At 52.6% G+C, this 17694-nt stretch overlaps 2 protein-coding genes across 2 annotated transcripts; both read left to right on the plus strand.

Annotated features, from left to right (window-relative positions):
- Positions 1-364: 364 nt before the first annotated feature.
- DMP1 (dentin matrix acidic phosphoprotein 1) lies at positions 365-2650 on the plus strand. Its single transcript, XM_066316850.1, has 4 exons — positions 365-418; positions 518-559; positions 1034-1273; positions 1388-2650. Exons 1-4 carry the CDS (start codon positions 365-367, stop codon positions 2648-2650), a joined length of 1599 nt encoding a protein of 532 aa, XP_066172947.1.
- Positions 2651-12573: 9923 nt separating this feature from the next.
- Positions 12574-16221, plus strand: IBSP (integrin binding sialoprotein). The gene is made up of 6 exons (XM_066316851.1): positions 12574-12627; positions 12707-12757; positions 12886-12957; positions 13145-13198; positions 15101-15202; positions 15498-16221. The coding sequence occupies exons 1-6, from the start codon at positions 12574-12576 to the stop codon at positions 16092-16094; spliced, it is 930 nt and encodes a 309-aa protein (XP_066172948.1). The 3' UTR covers positions 16095-16221.
- The last annotated feature ends 1473 nt before the right edge of the window (positions 16222-17694 follow it).

Here is a 17694-nt window from a genome sequence, read left to right on the forward strand (position 1 = left end):
CACAGTGCTATCCATCTGAGGTGCAGGCTCCTGACACAACCACTGAGCTCAGCTGGGTGGTGACATTACTATGGGAACAGGGAGCTCAGGAGCGCTTTCTGCTCTTTAATGATGCTTAGATGAACAATCTGCCAGTACATGGCTGGGTATTTCAAATTCCAAACTAAAGGGAGGTTTCTGCACAGGAGGTGCCTGGAGGTGGCACAAGGACAAATCCCTGGCTTGTTTGATAACATGCCAGGCTGAGCACTGTGATTTGGGAGGGACTTGTGGGGCCAAGTTCCAGCCAGAGGCACATGCAAAGGCTTTGCTCTAGCCTGCAAATATTTAATTCCTTCTTGCAGCCACAGGGACCACAACTGACATGAGAGCTGCGTTCCTGGTGCTTCTCCTCTGGGCCGTGGCCTGTGCTCACCCTGTAAGTACCCCCTGGATTGACACTCCCACCCCAAACCCCTTGGTTTTGCCTAGCCAGGGCACACTGATCACTGATCAAATGTCTTCTGGATGTGTTTAGGTGCCTGGCCATGAACCCACCCACCCCAGCACCCTGCAGGAGGTAAGCCACAGGTGCCCCTGTCTCACAGGTAGCAGCCCCTCAGGGAGCAAGTCTGGGATGGGGAGCTAGCCGTGGGCAGGCATCCTTGGACCAGGAACCAGGGAGGATCTACTGCTTCTGTGGCCCTTTGTACTTTGTCCATTTGCTCAGTCTTTTCAAGCTGGGTTGATTTAACCCTGTTTTGACATGCCTTCCTTAGAAAGTTCCCAGTGCACCTGACACCTTTTGCTGTGCTGGCCTTGAAAAAGGAGTTTCTGTGCTCTGAACTAGCCCAGCCTGGGCTTTTCTGGAATTCCCTTTTGTTGATAGCTACCATTTTAGTTTGTATCTGCAGAAATCACTAAAGGGCTGAGGTGCAAGAAATAAAAAAGGTTTGAGCTCTTGCATGGCTCAGGAGTGAGGTCCTGGAGCAGCAGCAGTAAATGTACTGTGGTGGTTGTTTAATAAACCAAAAGTGTTATGTTTTGCCTCCAGGATACCGCAAATGAAGATTACATTGGCAAGCTGGGCAACCACCTGGATGGCAGAGATGGCAGACATCCTCCTGCCAGTCCAGAGACAGGGGACAATGCCCTTGCCAGGGACTTGACTGGTGGGAATGCCCTGGATGAGGAGCTGGGTGAGCTCAGTGGCCGAGTTGGGCAGGTTCAGCACGTGAACCAGGTGGACCATGAGGACATGGGCACCCACAATGGGAATGACCTTGGTTTCCTGGTGAGTGAGTGGAGAGAAATGGTTTGTTCTGCCAGGAAAGCTCCCTTGGCCCCAAGCCTGGCGTTGGTCAAGGCTTTGCTTGGCTTTGCATTCATCTGTCTGTCACCTCTCTAGGAGGGGGATGCACGTGACACTGACGATGGCGACAACGGAGACCACTACGGTGCCGGAGCCAACGCGTTTCCTTCCCACGGCGGCAGGTTCCTGGACGAGGAGGATGACAGCGGGGATGACACCTTCGATGCCAACGGGGAGGAGGAGAGGGGCGAAGGCCCTACCTACGTGGCTGGTGCTGATGGGGCAGGGGAACACGAGCACGATGCCGGCCGTGGGGATGCCGGGGCTGCTGGGGGGCACGGAGACAGCAGCAGCAGCAGCAGCAGCGAGAGCGTCGGGGCAGACCACCGGCGCTACAGGAGCCACGGCTTTGGGCGCACCTACAGGCACGGAGGGGCCAGCAGCAGCAGCCAGGAGGAGGACAGCTATGACTTCCAGGACGATGCCATGCAGGGGGATGATCCCTCTGTCTTCGACGGCCCGGGCAGCCACTACAGGATGCGTCATGCTGGCCCCCGTGCCCTGGGGAACAGCTGGGACAGTGCCCAGGGGGCTGGCTCCCACCCCCGGGAGGAGGGTGACAGCAGGTCCCCCGAGGTGGAGGATGGTGACTCTGGAGAAGACAGCCCATCCTTGGAGGACAACAGTCAGTCCGAAGAGCCTGTTGACAGCCAGTCAGAGGAAAAAAGCTCCAGCCACTCCCAGGAGGATGAGGACGGGAATGGGGAAGACAGCCCCTCCAGGGAGGATGAGGACAGTGAGTCCAGGGAGGGCACTGATGAGCAGTCAGATGAAGAGCCAGGGGAGATCCCAGAGGTGGTGAGAACCTTGAATGAGCACAGCCACAGCCAGACCTGGGAAGGGCAGGAGGACTGGGATTCTGCTGAGGACAGGAGCGTGCTGTCCATGCCTGACAGTGAGTCCAGGGAAGAAGAGGGTGAACTGAGCAAGTCCAGGGAAGATGATGATGACCAGAGCCAATCCACAGAGGACACCGTGGAGCAGTCAGAGGAGGATGAGAATGACTCAGCGCCGAGCACATCAGCTGAGAGCCCAGAGTCCCCAGAGGATGACAGCAGCCCAGAGGACAACACAGGTGAGGACAGCAGGTCCACGGAGAGCGACAACAGCGAGTCCCAGGAAGATGATGACGACGTGGAGAGCCACTCCCAGGAGGATGCCACCCGCGAGTCCAGCAGCCGCGGGGACGACAGCTCCCTGCAGAGCCTGGAGAGCGGGGCCCGCAAGCGGCGGCTGGGCGCCCTCCGCCACCGGCCTGCTGCTGACTACGATGACAATGACTGCCAGGACGGCTACTGAGCTGTGCCCCATGGCCTCAGCGGCCTGGGGGGCTGGGGGGAGGAGGGGTTAATTTATTTGTCACATAGCCTGGTTGACTTCTTCTCAAGAAGATGCTGTGGTTAAAAGGGAGTCGGGTTCGCCGGGGCTAGGCCTGGGCACGCTACATGGGGAGTGAAGGGGTTGCCAGGCGCAGGGAAAACACCGAAACGCAGCAAGAAAAGGCATTTTCTGTATCAAACTGGAGAGCAGCTGAGAGCTGTGAGTGCCAGCAGGGTGATGCTGCCCACTTGCCCCAGGTGCACAGTGGTGGCTTGGCACTCCTGGGCATGCTGGGCAGAAAAGTCCCTGGGTTCACCCCTTGTGTTTACCTGCCACTGCCCTAAACACGTGTCCAGACTCCAGCTGGAGCTTTCCATTAACTCCATGTCCAGCACATAAAAAGGAAAAGCCACAGCTGGTGTGCACACATGGTGCATGGGCGCAGCAGGGTGTGAAGTACCACTTCAGGATGGGATGTATGTAATATTTTTATTCTTTTGTAAGAAATGTACAGAAAACATTATACTGTATCTTTTTTGCACTTGTATTTCAAAGCTGAAATGTACCCTGTTGATTTCTTTAATCACCATTAAAACCACCAAACTCCACTGTTGTGTGGTTTGAGGTGTTGCTGTTTTTTTTTCTCCTGGGCATGTCAGGGTCTGCAGTTTGAGGCTGGAGCAGAAGGAATGGGAAGCAAAATGCAGGATATTTGTGTGGGGAGCCACAGCATGCTGGGAGAAGTGGGAAAGGAAAAGCTGAGGGTGTTCCCACTCCTTCTATTTCCAGGTGCCCCAAAGGCCACCCGTGCCCCTTGGTGAGCCTACAGTAGGGTGGAAAATCTGGCTGATGACCCATGAGCTAGGGCTGAGGCTTTGGTATATTTGGGCCATCACCTCCTGCACCGTGAGCAGGGGCTGTGCTGCTCATCCTGAGGTGCTGGAACTCATGAGACCTCTCCTGGGCCAGTGGCTCTCTGTGCCCATGGTGGCCCCTGGTACCAGGTTCCCTGCAGCAGAGATGCAGGTGAGCAGAGAAAAGGTGTTATCATGAGTAAAGCCTGTTTTACTCTGTGTGACATTTGTACATCAGCAGTACATCAGCAGTACAATACATTATTTAAAATAACATTATTTTAAATCCCACCCAGGCCCTTCTTCCTTGTTCACGTGTGCAGGACAAGCAGTACAATGTGGGTACTGCTGATGCTGACAGGAGAAGCCTTGGGCTGTTGTGTCACTGTGCAGTTTTACAGCATGGATTTGTGGCTCTCTCTGCAGGGGACAGTCCCCAAGGGTGAGTGGGTACATTCCCTTCAGCTGTCCAGTCTCAGAGGTGTTATTGCTGAGCATTGCAGTACCACATTCAAGAAGCAGTAAAAAAACTAAATATTTTTCTGTTACTTATAGCAGAACCACACTTAATTTGTAGCCTGTTTCAACCACTGTGAAGGTTGGGAGCTGAACAGCTCCTGGTTTTTATGGAAATTAGGCTTTAATTTTCACCCTGTGTAACCTTTTGTTGCTTCTGTATGAGATCAGCTCTGAAACTTGTGGCTTCCCCACGCTGCTGCCTTGGGAATGAGCCTCTTTCCTGACCCTTCATCCCATTAGTCCCCCCTTCACTGTGAATATCTCAGCTGTGACCTGGCCCTTGCATCAGCTGAGTGAAGAGTTGGGGATGCTGTGATGGCAGTGATGCCTCTCACGGTCACGGGTACCAAAATTCTGGAGTGCTGCCCCACCACTGGGGTGAAAGACAACAAGCCCGGGCTTGGCTGCGGCCAGAAGGGCTGGGTGGCATCGCTGTCGCTGTGGTTTAAAGCTGTAGCAGTGCCGTGTTTGGTGCTGCGGGGCTGTGAGCTCTGCCGTGACCAGCAAGCGGTGCTGCCGCTCCGGCAGCCGCGACCTCCCAGTGCCGCCTCTGTCCTGGGGCTGGTGGCATCCCTGGGGACATCGGAGGTGGTGTTTGCGTGGCGACAGCTGGCGGGGGTGGGGATGGAGCATTTTTTTTTTTTTTTCGGATCTCTCCAGGAAGAGGAGCGCAGCTCTTCAGTGAGCCCAGCATGCGAGAAGGACGGCCGAGAGTTTCAGGGGTGGGGTGAAACTCCTTCCCGCAAATTTGTGCATGACCCTGTGTCCATCCCTTCATCCTCGTGGACGGGGATGTGCTCCCTGGGAGCCCAGCAGCCTGGCGCAGCCGGACTGCGTGTCCCCGTCCTCCTCACTTCATGCACGGAGAGAAAAACCGGATCGCTTTGGGTTCAGCGGGAGGCAGGAGTGCCGTGCCAGCAGGGCCGAGGGTATCCGGCTGTGCTGCTCCACACGTGGGTCCCCTCCACGTGCCTTCCCGGGGACGTGCTGCCACCGCACTCGTGTCCCGGCCAGCGCCGCCCAGCACTTGCCTCCCGCCGCCTGGCTGCTCCCCAAAAGCCGGGGAGCCAGAGCTGGCTGCTGCCTGCCGGTGCTGCCGGCACAGCTTCCCACGGGACCATCCCTCCCGGGCGCTGCCCTTCCCTGGGAAAACCTCCTGCTTGGCCGCAGGGAGGGAGCCGCGCCTCTTGGGCCCGTGCAGGGATGTGCCCAGAACCTGGCGAGGTTTTGGGGGACACTGGTGGCATAGAAATATCCCTGTCAAATGCTGTTCATCCGTGTGTGAGCAGGGCCACCCTGCTTGACAGCTGGAAGGGCTTCACAGGGTGAGGTTTTGGATGGACAGAGGGAGTGTGACCAAGAGATGCACTCTTGGAGCATTTAAAGGCGTTTTTAGGAGTTTATGTATTTGGGGTTTTTTACCATGTGTCTGTGTACTGTGGGCATTGGAGGGGAAAACTCCTGCTCTCTGCTGTTGGGCTGACAGGAAAAGCAGCTGGGAAGGTCAGCCACAGGCTCTTCCATCACTGGAGTTGTTCCTGCCTGCACTTTCAGGATGATTATGTGACAAAGTTGTCAGGGTCAGTTTTCCCAATGCGTTAGGCAGGGATAAAAAATGCCCACATCAATGTATGCTTTTATTATCCACCCACATGACATTCTTTGTGCATTGGGGGTGGCCTCCAGAGCTGAACGCAGTGATTTACCCAGAAATCAGCATTGGGGTTTAAAGCAGGTATTTTTGGATCCATCCGGGTTTTTGAAAACATGAGTTTACATCATCTTAAAAGAAAGGGTTCTTGTGCTGGTGGGTGTGGGTGTTTTTTTTTTTTTTTTTGTTTTTTTTGTTTTTTTTTTTTTTTTTTTTTTTTTTTTTGTCCTTTCCAAGAAGAAAAAATTCTATTTTTAATAAGTAGCTAAGTAGCTGGTGTGGCTGAAGTGGTGGGAGGCAGCAGTGCTGAGCCTGGCTGTGGCAGCTGAACTTGGGGCAACTACAGCACACAAGCTGTACTTACTCAACTCCATTATTTTCCTGGATTTGGTGGGAGAAACAGAGAGACCCCTACACTTGCAGACCACCTCTCCATCCAGCAGTGGTTTTTTTGACAGTGCAGACAAATTTCCTGGGCTTCCCATGGGTCCTGAGTTCCACAGCTGGCCCCAGGGCTTTTCCTTGGCCAGTGTTTGTCTTTAGCAAAATGGGAATATCTGTGGAAGAAACAAGCATAGAATCACAGAATGGTCTTGGTTGGAAGAGATCTTAAACACCAACTCAATCCAACCCCTTGCCATGGGCAGGGGCACTAGACCAGGTTGCTCAGAGCCCCATCCAACCTGGTCTTGAACACTTCCAGGGATGAGGCACCTACTACTTCTCTGGGCAATCTGTTCCAGTGCCTCACCACCGTCACAGCAGAGAATTTCTTCCCAGTATTGGATCTAAACCTTCTCTCTCTCAGTTTGAAGTCATCCCCTCCCTGTCTTGTCACTACATGCCCTTGTGAGAAATTTCTCTTCCTCTTTTCTTGTAAACTCTCTTCAGATCTGATGGGATTATGTCGTCTGTGCCCCCTGTGATGGAATTCTGCGGTGGGAACCACTCCTCTCCAAGTGGGGCCAGGAGAGTTTGATTGTGTTTCTCTGCCCTTTTCAGTGGGGAGGAAAAACCTCTGACGGAATCACCGAGGCCATCAATCTGAACAAAAGAAGTATCCCAGACGTGGGAAAACAGCTTCTGACCTCAGTGAAACCCCAAAATGTTACAAACCTTTTGAAGGCTGGAAGGAAATTTTTCTTCCAGCTCCCTTTACTGCCATGCACTTTGATGGCAAATAACTTTCCCATCCCTGGCTCAGCCACCTCCTGGGAGTTTTGTGGTCCCCACAGCACTGCCCCAAGGAGCTGGGCACCACAGAATGGTACAAGTAAAGTGCAAGTGTTAGCATCCACCTAACTAGCTGGGGGGATGCAAGTGCTGAATCCTCCCAACTCATGATGGAAACCTTAAATCCTCTTGTACTGCACTCTCCAAACTCATGGTGGAAACCTTAAAGATGCAAACTGAGCAAGTGGTTTGCAGTTTGGTTTTTTCCTGTTTTCACATCCTGAAATGCAAAGCTGCAAAGAGCTGTTGTATTTTAGCAGAAGGCATCTGGTTACACAGGGGCTGAACCTGCACCTTGGGGGGCAGAGGCAACACCTGCCCTTTCTGTCCTAGACCTGACGTTGTTTCACCTGCAGAGCAAAAAGTAGTTTCATGACGGTGTGAAAACTTCCAAAGCCACCTTTAAAAAACTGTAATGAGTGCCTGAGGTGTTAAGGTACTTTTTGCAGAAGACATTTCTCTATTTTAGGCCAGTTCAGATGGGGCTTTAAGCAACCTGGTCTAGTGGGAGGTGTCCCTACCCATGGCAGGGGATTGGGACTAGATGGCATTTAAGGTTCCTTCCAACCCAAAGCATTCTGTGATTCTATATGTGCACACATATATCACTCTTCGGCAACTCATGTGTGTACACAATAACAAATAGCCAGTGCAAGGGCAGCAGCTCCTGCTGATACATGCAGCACACTCCACCTCTGCTGCAAGTGGGACCTTTTTGACCCCAGACTCAGGGGTTTTAGAGCAGTGTGTGCAGTGGCAGGGGGGTAGGCAGCCACACCAGGGCAGCACAGAAGGAGTGTGCCTCCTTGCCATCCTGGTGCTTGAAGGTCCAGGGACACTGATTTAACACAGTTAGAGAGTTCAGTTCCTGAGCTGGGTGTGCAGGCTGTTGGTTGTTACTGCTGCAATGAACACAGGCTATCTTCCTGCTTGCCTCCTGAAAATAAAGCCTTTTAGGGGGTTTATTTGGCTTTTTCTCCTGAGGATTTGTCTGAGAGTTCTCACACGTGGATGGAGACAGGGACAGGTGGGGGCACCAGAGCTGGAAACTTACTCTGGCTGATGAGGTGTTCCTTGTTTCTGAAAAAAAAAAAAAAAAGGAAAACAAACAAACCGAGGAGATCCAATATACAGATATTGCTCAAACGTGAGGGCCTGGGTGGTGGCGAGTTTGGGATTTGTGATAAGGCTTTGACCTAGCCTCGGTGATTTGCTGGCCTTTGTTCCCAGAGTTCAGGTGCTTCAAGGTGCTCACATTACAGACCAACTCCTGGCCCGCACTTTGCCAGGCATGTAAATAGAGTTAATTTCCTTTTGCTGCTTCCTGTTCAGAGAAGAAGGAAAATCATACAAAATGGTCAGTTGTAGAGTGCCAATATATAAAGGTTGTGTGCTGATAACAGAGACTGATACAAAGTGCATTTTAGATATTCTCCCCTTGCAGTTTTACTTTAAAATTGATCGTTGCTAGAGGAATAATGAGCTGTTTGTGCAGCTGATGCTGTGTTTGTGCTCTAAGAGGTAAGGGGAAAGAGAGGCATTCCTTATTCGTTGCTCCCTCTTCTTGCTCATCACTTCTCTCCCCAGCTGGTGATCGTGGCACACACACTCCTGTCCCTGACAGCACATGGGAAGAGGTGGAAGCCAGGGCAGGCTCTCCCTCAGGTGACCCCTATACAGGTTTTTGGGGGTGCCCTGGCCACTGAGCTGCATGGCAGGGGTGCCCTTTATCCCTGGCTGTAGCAGCACCTTGGTCTCTTCCCACCATGCTCCAAGTGTCTTTCTGATTTTGTTTTCTTTACTTATTTTTGGCCCTGAGGTTTCCTTTCAGAATAGCTCCAGGGCGTGGAAATAGGACGGTGTGGCCTCAGCCCCGCAGTGCGCCCGGGCAGGACAGGAGCACTCTGCTCTGTTCATTTACCGCCCTGCAAAAATAATAACTAAATTTGGACTTGGAGCCATGTCAGCCTGAGAAGGACAGGGACACTCTGACCCTGAGGTCCCCAGGGGCTCAGGCAAGTACACCCAAACTGTACAGGGTGGCGTTGCAGGGTGCAAGCTGCAGCACAAAGCTGTGGCCAGCAGCCGGTGCAAACCCCACCTTCCACTAGACCACGTTGGTTAAAGCCTCATCCTTTGGAGGCAGATAAGCTGTTTTGTGTTTTGTTTCCAGCAAGGTGAGGTAATTTTTATAAAGCTTCCAAAGCCTGCGATCGTATTTAATAACAGATTCCTTTCAGACAAAGGGGTTGTCCCTCCAAGCCCTGCCACCTTGGAGAGACAGAGTGCTTGCAAAAGCATTAAGAGACCAAGACCAATGCTCCAAGCCAGCCATGTGATGCTTTTTAAAGTCATCATAAAAAAATAAATTTCAAATGGAAATGTTTTGGATGTGCTGGCCGAGTTCCCTGCTGCTCTCCCGCCATGGTGCCGGTGAGGTTTCTGCTGCTGGTGGCTTGCCCGGGCAGCACCCGCTCCAGCAGCTAAACATAGGTGCTGGCTGCACAAGGCCCTTGGGCACACGTTAATTATGCTGGTGCTTTTTAGGGATCTTGGGTGAAATATATGTTTTTATAGTCAGTTTTCCATATTTTTTTTAAGCAGCCTGGAGCAGAAGCCCTTTAATTACATTAAAAATCACCTCCCACCAGGACTCTCTGTTCCCAAGCCATGATGAAATTTTAAGCTCAAAGCCAGGCACATGCTCACTGCTTTCCTAGGGCAGCAGGGGACAATGGGAAGCAGGACTATCTCTGCCCTGATCGCCCTGCATTTCTCCCAGCAGGGCAGCCTCTCCAGCTCTGTGGAGATGAGGGGACATGGAAATCCTCACAATGCTGATCTCCCTCTTTATCAGAGGCTGCTGTGCTGGCACCGAAAAACTGCATGGCTGGGGTGTTTTTTTTTTTTTTTTTTTTTTTTTTTTTTTTTGTGTGTGTGTGTGTGTGTGCGTGTGGGTTTTCCTGGCAAAACGCATCAGCTGAAAGCCACGGCCAGCTTCAGGCCTCCCTTATAATTAGGACTCTTCACAGTGACACAAAGGGCTTTGAAGCCCGTAGGGCAGCTGTGCCCTGCAGCCCCAGGGGTTGCATGGTGGGCATGTGGCATGGCCTGCTGCCAGGGGTGCTGGACCCTCGTGGGGTCTATAGGGAACCTCTCCTTCCCCAGAAACAAGTTATGTGCATAGTGTTCCATCAGTAATTATCAACTCCCCATCATGTACCTGTCAGTGCTGGACTCCCCTGCATGTAGGTGAGGCTGTTTGTGCCCCTAATTTTGAGAAGAAACATTCAGGTCTTTCATGGCAAAGTAGAGTTTTCCGTCCTAAATAATCAGTTTTAGTATTGGCTAAGCTGACCCTTACAGACCTGCCTGAAGGCATTTATTTTTTCAGCACCCCTGTTCCCTCTCCTAAGACTGCAGGGCTGAAAGCATCAAGAGGGATTTGCAGTTCTCCTTGCCACTGTGGGAAGCAAAGTTGCATTTGGTGAGGAGTCATTCCCTGAACTGCTGCAGCCCAGATGTGCAGGAGCTTAGGGGCCTTTGCTGAGGAGTGCAAGAAAAATCTGGGAAAGAGGTAGCAGAGGCGTACTGGAGAGCTGGGTGGCTGAAATCCAAACAGGAAGAGATAAATATAGGTAAAGGAGAAAAGACGTCCCTGCAGAGGTGGGTGCCGGGGGCAGCATCCGCTTGCTGTATCCTGCCACCAGTGTCCTCAGTGTGATCTGAGTGCACATGTGTATGCAGTTTTTTCCTTTCCCCCCACCCCCAGGCAGCTACTCTGCTTTGCTAGAGACATAGACAGATTTCAGCTGAGCAATGCCTGATTTTTGAGAGCAGGGGGCTGGGCTGGCCCCTGTGTGGGTCTGTGTAGTTTGGGGGGCATTGGAAACAAAGCAGACATGCATTTTGTAGCACTGCTATGGCAGAGATGGCTCTCAAAGGGGCACTGCTGACATCTGTATCCAAGTCCCCTTTTCTTTCCTTGCCTTTACCAAGGCCTCTGCAGGCCTCCAGGAAAGGGATTTGTTTGGATTTAGCTTTTTCTTTTTGGTGTAACAGCCCTGCCCAAGTGGCTGTGGAGCCAGGCCTTTGAGGTTGGTCTTTTTGTCTACTTGAAAAAACAGTGACAGAATTTCCCAAAAAGGGAGGTGGATACCCCCTAGGAACAGATTTCCAAATATTTATTTTAATTGAACCCCAGAGTGTTATTATACCCTCGGCCTCCCAGCCGCTCATCTGAGGCCAGACCCTCAATTAAGCGGCGCAGTGCAAACCTCGCTGGGTTTGGCAGCGGCACGGGGTGCTATGTTTGTGCACCAAATCTGCCAGCGTTGAAGTTTTGGAGGGTTTTTGGTGCATGCTGCAGGGCTGGCGTCACTCGGGGCAGGGCGGTGACTGGCTTGGGAGGGGGCAAAGCCAGACCTTAAATCCCAGCAGGACAGCAGCAGGAGCAAATCTGTGCCGGCTGACTCCGTGGGTAGCTCTCGGTGCTGGGGCAGGGTAAGCTTGCTGCTGCTTTTCCCAGTTGGCTGTGCATTGATGTCTGTTTTTTGCAGGGAGATGGGAGGCTCAGCTTGCAGGCAGGATGGGGTGCTGCTTTTAGTCCTTTCCTGGGTCTGTGGCTTCATGAAGCGCTTGGGTGGAATGGATGAGCATCCAGCCCCTTGCTGCAAGGCCAGGGAAGCTTGTGGCCACTTGTTTTCTAGCCTGAGTTAAGCAAAACCAGGGAAACTTCAAGCCCAGATAAATGCAATAACAATTCCCTATGAGCACAGCTGATACTGGGTTTAGGCAGAGGAAGGGCAGGAAAAAGGAAGGTTAGTGTGCCTGACTGAGCTCAGGGGGATGCTGGGGGCATTGCTCCCTGGGGGAAGGCTGGCGTGCTGCTGGAAGGATTGGGTGTACTCCCTGCTCCTTGATGGAGAAAGGCAGGCTGTGTTTTGATGCTTTGGGTGTGCAGCTCAGACCTGCCCCAGAGCCAAGTCCCCTCCAGCTATGCCTGTGGGGGGCTCTTTGCACTGGTGCCTTGCCACTGCTATTTTTGCCAATGGCAGGCCGTAGAAGCCAATTATTTCCATTATTTGTTTGCTTGTTTGTTTTTCCTCAGTGAGGTTAAACTGTCTCTGGTGTAATTCCCAGAAGCACTGCTCCCTGGGCAAAGCCCAAGCAGGTCTTGGAGCTATGGGAGGGCGGCCACAGTGGGCAGTGCTCCCAGCTCCTCCTGTTGCATCTCCAATGGGGCTTGGCTTTCTCCCCTCAAAGGCAATGGGGAAGCAGGAATAAGTCATCCTGCTCCAGGAAATCTTTGAGTCCACTACATGGTGAAACTTGCTTTTGTGGTATTTTGTGGCTTCTAGAAAAAACAAAATGTATTCATGGAAGTTGAGGCAGATCTTTAAATAGAAAAAGAAAAAGAAAAAAAGAAAAAAGAAAAAAAGAAAAAGAAAAAGAAAAAGAAAAAGAAAGGATTTGGTCTAGGGAGGGGTTGGGTGACCCCACCAAGAAGTGGCTGGAGGTCAGCCTTTCTTCTCCCCACTCACCCATATGGACACAGACATGTGGATGGTTTGGAGTGGTGTTGGTGCTTTCTAGCTGGAAAAGCGAGCCCTCGACGTGTTTTGGTGTTCCCAGAGAGAGCAGCCATGAGGAGTGTCCTGGTGTTTGTCTGCCTGGTGGGGATGGCGTGCGCCTTCTCGGTGAGTGCCAGGCGAGGGGGGACCCTCCAGCCTCCCCGGGGCTGGTGTGGGGCTCGCACCAACCCACCCTTTCCCCCAGGTCAAGAGCTGGCTGCGGAGACCCAAGCTGGACGGCTCAGAGGAGAACGCGGTAGGGTGTCCCCCACCCCACGTGCACAATCCCACATGGGGCTGATCTCGAGGAAGAGCACATTTTGGTGGCTCCTGTACCCAATGCCACAGACTGATGGGATTTCCCCCCCCCCCTTCTCCTGGCAGGTTTTCAAAAACCGGCACCGGCATTACCTGTACAGGTACATCTACGTGTATCCCCCGCAGCGACGGTACCAGGTGGGTCCTTCCGAGGGGTTGCTGCTGCTTCTCTGCCCTCCAAATGCAGAGATTTTGGCCCAAATGAGATGGGAGCACGGTCTGTGCCCTGTTGGCATGGCCTGTGGGCCTGGGCACAGAGCATTGCAGTCGGGACACTGCTGGGAACCCACCCACCCGCCTCCAACTTGGTTTTCCCTCTTCTTAGGGCAGTGACTCATCTGAGGAAGAGGGGGATGGCTCGGAGGAGGAGGAAGGGGGGGTGAGTATGGCAAACCAGCAGCCTGCAAAACAAATACGGGAATTTGGGAACTTTCTTTGGTTTTGTAGTCTCTCCTCATCAGCATTTGTGGCCACTGACCGCCCACAGACTTGCACTCTGGATACAACTGGATTTTCTACTCTGGGGCTTATTTTATTATTTTTTTGTTGATTATTTCCTTTTTCTTCCTGGGCGGGGGTTGCACCAAACAACCCTGGCACAAATTCACTGGCTTTCCATTTCCAGTGGCTCAGAAAGGAGCAGGACAGGTCAAAGGACAGAAGCAGTGAGGTTCACACAAGGAAAAAGGTGTTGTTAGGATCTCCTCTCACCTTATTCTTTCAGTGTCTGTTTCCCCTATAGCACTAAGAAAATCCCTATGGAAAATCCAGTTATGCTCTGCATGTGTGTGTCTGTGGAGTGACACAAACTGATGCTATATTGAGAAAGTCAAATTTGTACCATTTAGATGGCAAAGCTGCTCCAGTCTGCCGGATCAGTACGACCTTGGGCACCTCTGTAGTTGTGAGAGCCACCCATGTCCAAAATTAAATATAAGGAGTTACAAAGATCTTTTGTGTTGCATCAGGCTGGAAATGCTCAAAAATTATCCAGTGGTCTCAGGCACACAGGTGCTTTGAAATAAGGATCTGGTATGCTTAGAAACCTGTGTGTTAGGCCTAATGAAGTCTTCCATGTTTTTTCTTTTTTAAAAGTTATTTAATGAAAGCCAGGGAAATAGGTTTTAAAACCTACTTTGGAGGGCTGTCAGGGCTTGTGATACAGCATGGGGAGTCCCTGTACTGGCCCTGGCACCTCCCTGCAATTTGCCCCATTTTAACTGTTTCTCTCCACTACCGCTGCAATTTCTAGGGATAAATCTGGATAGTGCAATGGGCTGCAAAAGGTGGTATTTCATTTCTCGGGAAGAAATTAAGTGGTATGCAGGAATGTTCTTTAGGTCTGGCCTTTTTGAGGGCACCAGGGCAGTGGTTGTTGCCATGCAGGTATGTGCCTTCACTGGCAGGGTGGTCAGCAAGAGGAATTGTGCTGCAAGGCCCCAAGGTCAGTCACAGGCATGTAAAAAGCACTATTATATTGGCTGCTGGATGGGGAGCAGAGCTTGCCCTGGCACAGCTGGCTGCACTGCAATTGGAGAGGAGAGCAGTCTGGATTTGCTCTACCACCAGGTGCACTCATATTTCATGGTCTGAGGTGGCCCAAAATGCCAGGGTAGATGTCCTTGGTCTTGGCATGCCAGCAGCAGGGATTACCCAGGGCAGTGATGACACTGACCTCAGGCCTCCCTGCCATGGCTGGGCTCATTTGCTGGTGGCAACAAGCTCCTCCTCCCAGGCTGGGCACACCAGTTCTTCAGTGGCTGCTCCAGGCTCTGTCTGCATTTGGGTTATTCCTCACCTTTTTTAAGCCGTGCACCCCACTGAGAGCCCCGCTCTGCTGTTGATCTCTGGGGCCAAGCATTGCCCATGGCTGATCACTGGTGGGGTCTGGGCTCACGCCTGGCTTTGAGCCATCACACTCTCCCTGGCCATCCACACATGACGTGCAGTGTGTCCACATGTAGTGTGGCTGTGGCTTTCTTTGTTTACTGGAAACTGGAGGAGGTAACTTCAGAAGAAAACCTTTAGATGCTTTGCAAAGCAAAACGTGGAGCCAGAATGGGAACACCCGACTCCAGCCACCACCACTTAATTGCACAGCTCCAGCTGCCCTGCTGCAGCTTCTCCATTTCAGCCTGGAACAACACCCGTGGGAAAGCAGGGAACTCGGAGCAATGCCCAAATGCTGTGTGGGAATGCTCTGTACCCCTCTCACTGCTGGGAGACCTGTGCTCCAGTCCAGCTGCTGACCCCCTGCCCTGTCCTGTCCCTGTCCCTGCAGGAGCCATTTTATGCTGGCACCAAGGCAGCTGGACACCCTGCTGGAGCAGCCCCTGGGGACTGCCAGGGTGCACTGGGAGAAGACATCACATCTCCCCATCAGGTGTGGTTTGGGGAGCTGGAGGGAGCACCCATGGGGAGGGGACTCTTCACTGCATCTTTGCTTGTGCCCTTGGGATGCTCTGCACCCTGTTTCTGCTTGGGGGACTGGTGGAGAAATACCCATAGCTGGACAAAGCTCTTGGCATTAACTTGGGGTTGGAAGGGGTGCCCCAAAATGACAGTCCTGCCATGCAAGCTGTGGGGGGATGCTCAGCTGTGCCCATACCTGCCCCTTTCCACACGGAGCCGCAGCCTCCTGACACCCGAGTAATGCTGTGCTGTCTTCCCTCTGCCAGGGTAAGGGTTGCCAAGGGATCCTGAAAGGGATCAGGCAGAGGACTGCCAGCAAGGGGGAAGACTCGGAAAATGAAGACAGCGATGAGAATGAGGAGGAAGAGGAGGAAGAGGAGGAAGAGGAAGTAGATGAGAATGAGAATGGTGTCAATGGCACAAGCACCAATACCACAGATGGTATTGGACCTCATGGCAATGGCACTGTGGTGGCTGAGGAGGGCACTGGTGAAGCTGAGGAAGAGGAGGAGGAGGAGGAAGAAGAAGAGGAAGAGGAGGAGGAGCAGGAAACTGAAGCCACGACCATCGCAAGCACCACCAACGAAGAGGGTCTGACCCAGACGACCCCTGTGGATGACGGGGAGCACACAGATGTCACCACAGACGCCACCACAGATGCCACCACAGCTGGGGAGCTGTGGGAGTACGATGTGACAGCCATGGACCACAGCCGGGGGGACGAGGGCACCACCGAGGGCGGGTACGAGGAACAGGACGAGTACGGGCGCGGGGACACCTACCGGGCCTACGAGGATGAGTACGGCTACTACAAGGGACACGGATACGATGTGTACGGCCAGGATTACTACTACAGCCAGTGAGCAGGGGGGACAGCCCTGGTGCTGTCCCTGCCTGCCCCAGCCACTCAGGAAGGTGCATCCAAAGGCTCCCTGGAGCCACCGCACGCCAGAGGCGATGCCAGGCAGCTTGCCAGGTGCACTGGCTCTATCCCAGGCTTTTTTTTTTTTTTTTTTTAAATCTTCCAAAGAATGAAATGAAATGAAATGAAATGAAATGAAATGAAATGAAATGAAATAAAGCAACTGAACTGAGCTTGTTGGTGACAAAAGGTTTGCTGCCAGATTTTCTGGGGTCAGTGGGGCAGCACAGCCCTTGGTGAGGTGCTGAGGGGCTATGGCTGCCTATGAGGCTTAGGGCTGAATCTTGTTATTCCAGCTCAGATGCACATGAAAGAAGGAAGGAACAGCAAGACTAACTGGGAAAGCCTCTGTAGAGTCCCCTCTGAAAAATGAAAGGGTGCTCTTAGGGACACTGCTGTGGTATTACAGCCATGTTTTATGTAAAGTTGATGTGAATTTCCAATATGCAAGCAGTGATAACTTTACTACATCTTCCATTCCTTGGTAATGTGCCTCCCATGGCCTGACCACACACCAGGCAATGTTAATAAGGGTAAAAACACTAATTTCTCTTCCTGTGCATCACTAGCTATAGATCCACACCCCTGTAATGAGGGCTTTGCTTCTTCATCCCTGCACCAGGTATCTGGGTACAAGGTTGGGCAACTTGATCGTGTGTCTTGAATGCCGGTATTGCAGCCCAAAATGTCCCTGCCACGCAGCCTCATTCTCAGAGTAAGGTAGGGCTGTCACAGTGACAGTAGTGCATCCACTTTCCTCTTCCATCAGCAATGGGGATACCTGGCTGGGATTCCTCAGGATCCCTGCTCAGGGTCACTTCCCAAGAGGAGTGTGTCCCTGGCCAACTGGGGATCTTCATTATGGATAGGGATAGAACAAATCCCACTGAGTTCCAGGCAGATGCCACCATTTGGGAATAGCGATGGCCCTCATGCACAGTTTATGGCAGGTACCCTGCTGCTCTAGCACTGCTAGGAAGGAAACCTGAGTTCAGCTCCTGATGCAAGTCCAACTGCAGAACTAGTCTATTCCTGCAGCAGCAAGTCACTGGCCATTGTATAAAAACTGCTTCTGTATGCCAAAGCCAGGCTGGAGCCTCTGGAATGTGGGGACAAATCCCTATGGTGGCACTGGAGAGCCCTGCACACACTCATGGCTGGTGTGGGGACACGAGAGTTCCATCACCCACATCCCCAGGGGGTGCCAGAGACGTCAGGGAACTGGCACGGACAAAGGGCCCTGGCACTGCCAGGGGCCAGGTCCTGCTCCCACAGGGCACATAGCCCAGTCCCGTGTGCGTCAGCCCCCCAGGCACCTGGCAAAGGCTCTCCTCCAGGAGCCAGCACACACGGGCTGCCTGCCCTGTGGGGTGGCATCCGACTGCTGCTCCCTGGCCAGCAGGCAAGGGTCACTTTCCTGCCGGCTCCAGGATTTGCTCCTGCTTGAGGATGGATGCTGATGGTTTAAGCATTTCTGGTGATAATGCAGCAGCCATGCCAGCTGCCAAGGCTTGGGTTAGGCCAGAGTGGTGAGTGGGATG

Source organism: Sylvia atricapilla, chromosome 4 (genome assembly GCF_009819655.1).
Source record: "Sylvia atricapilla isolate bSylAtr1 chromosome 4, bSylAtr1.pri, whole genome shotgun sequence".
Taxonomy (NCBI): Eukaryota; Metazoa; Chordata; class Aves; order Passeriformes; family Sylviidae; genus Sylvia; species Sylvia atricapilla.

What these genes read in the sequence shown, in the direction of transcription:
- IBSP (XM_066316851.1), top strand. Translation starts at nt 12,574, where the DNA reads ATGAGGAGTGTCCTGGTGTTTGTCTGCCTGGTGGGGATGGCGTGCGCC. An exon ending in ACGGCTCAGAGGAGAACGCG is followed by an intron (nt 12,758 to 12,885) that starts GTAGGGTGTCCC and finishes TTCTCCTGGCAG; the next exon opens with GTTTTCAAAAACCGGCACCG. An exon ending in ACATCACATCTCCCCATCAG is followed by an intron (nt 15,203 to 15,497) that starts GTGTGGTTTGGG and finishes TCCCTCTGCCAG; the next exon opens with GGTAAGGGTTGCCAAGGGAT.
- DMP1 (XM_066316850.1), top strand. Translation starts at nt 365, where the DNA reads ATGAGAGCTGCGTTCCTGGTGCTTCTCCTCTGGGCCGTGGCCTGTGCT. An exon ending in CCGTGGCCTGTGCTCACCCT is followed by an intron (nt 419 to 517) that starts GTAAGTACCCCC and finishes GGATGTGTTTAG; the next exon opens with GTGCCTGGCCATGAACCCAC. An exon ending in ACCCCAGCACCCTGCAGGAG is followed by an intron (nt 560 to 1,033) that starts GTAAGCCACAGG and finishes TTTTGCCTCCAG; the next exon opens with GATACCGCAAATGAAGATTA.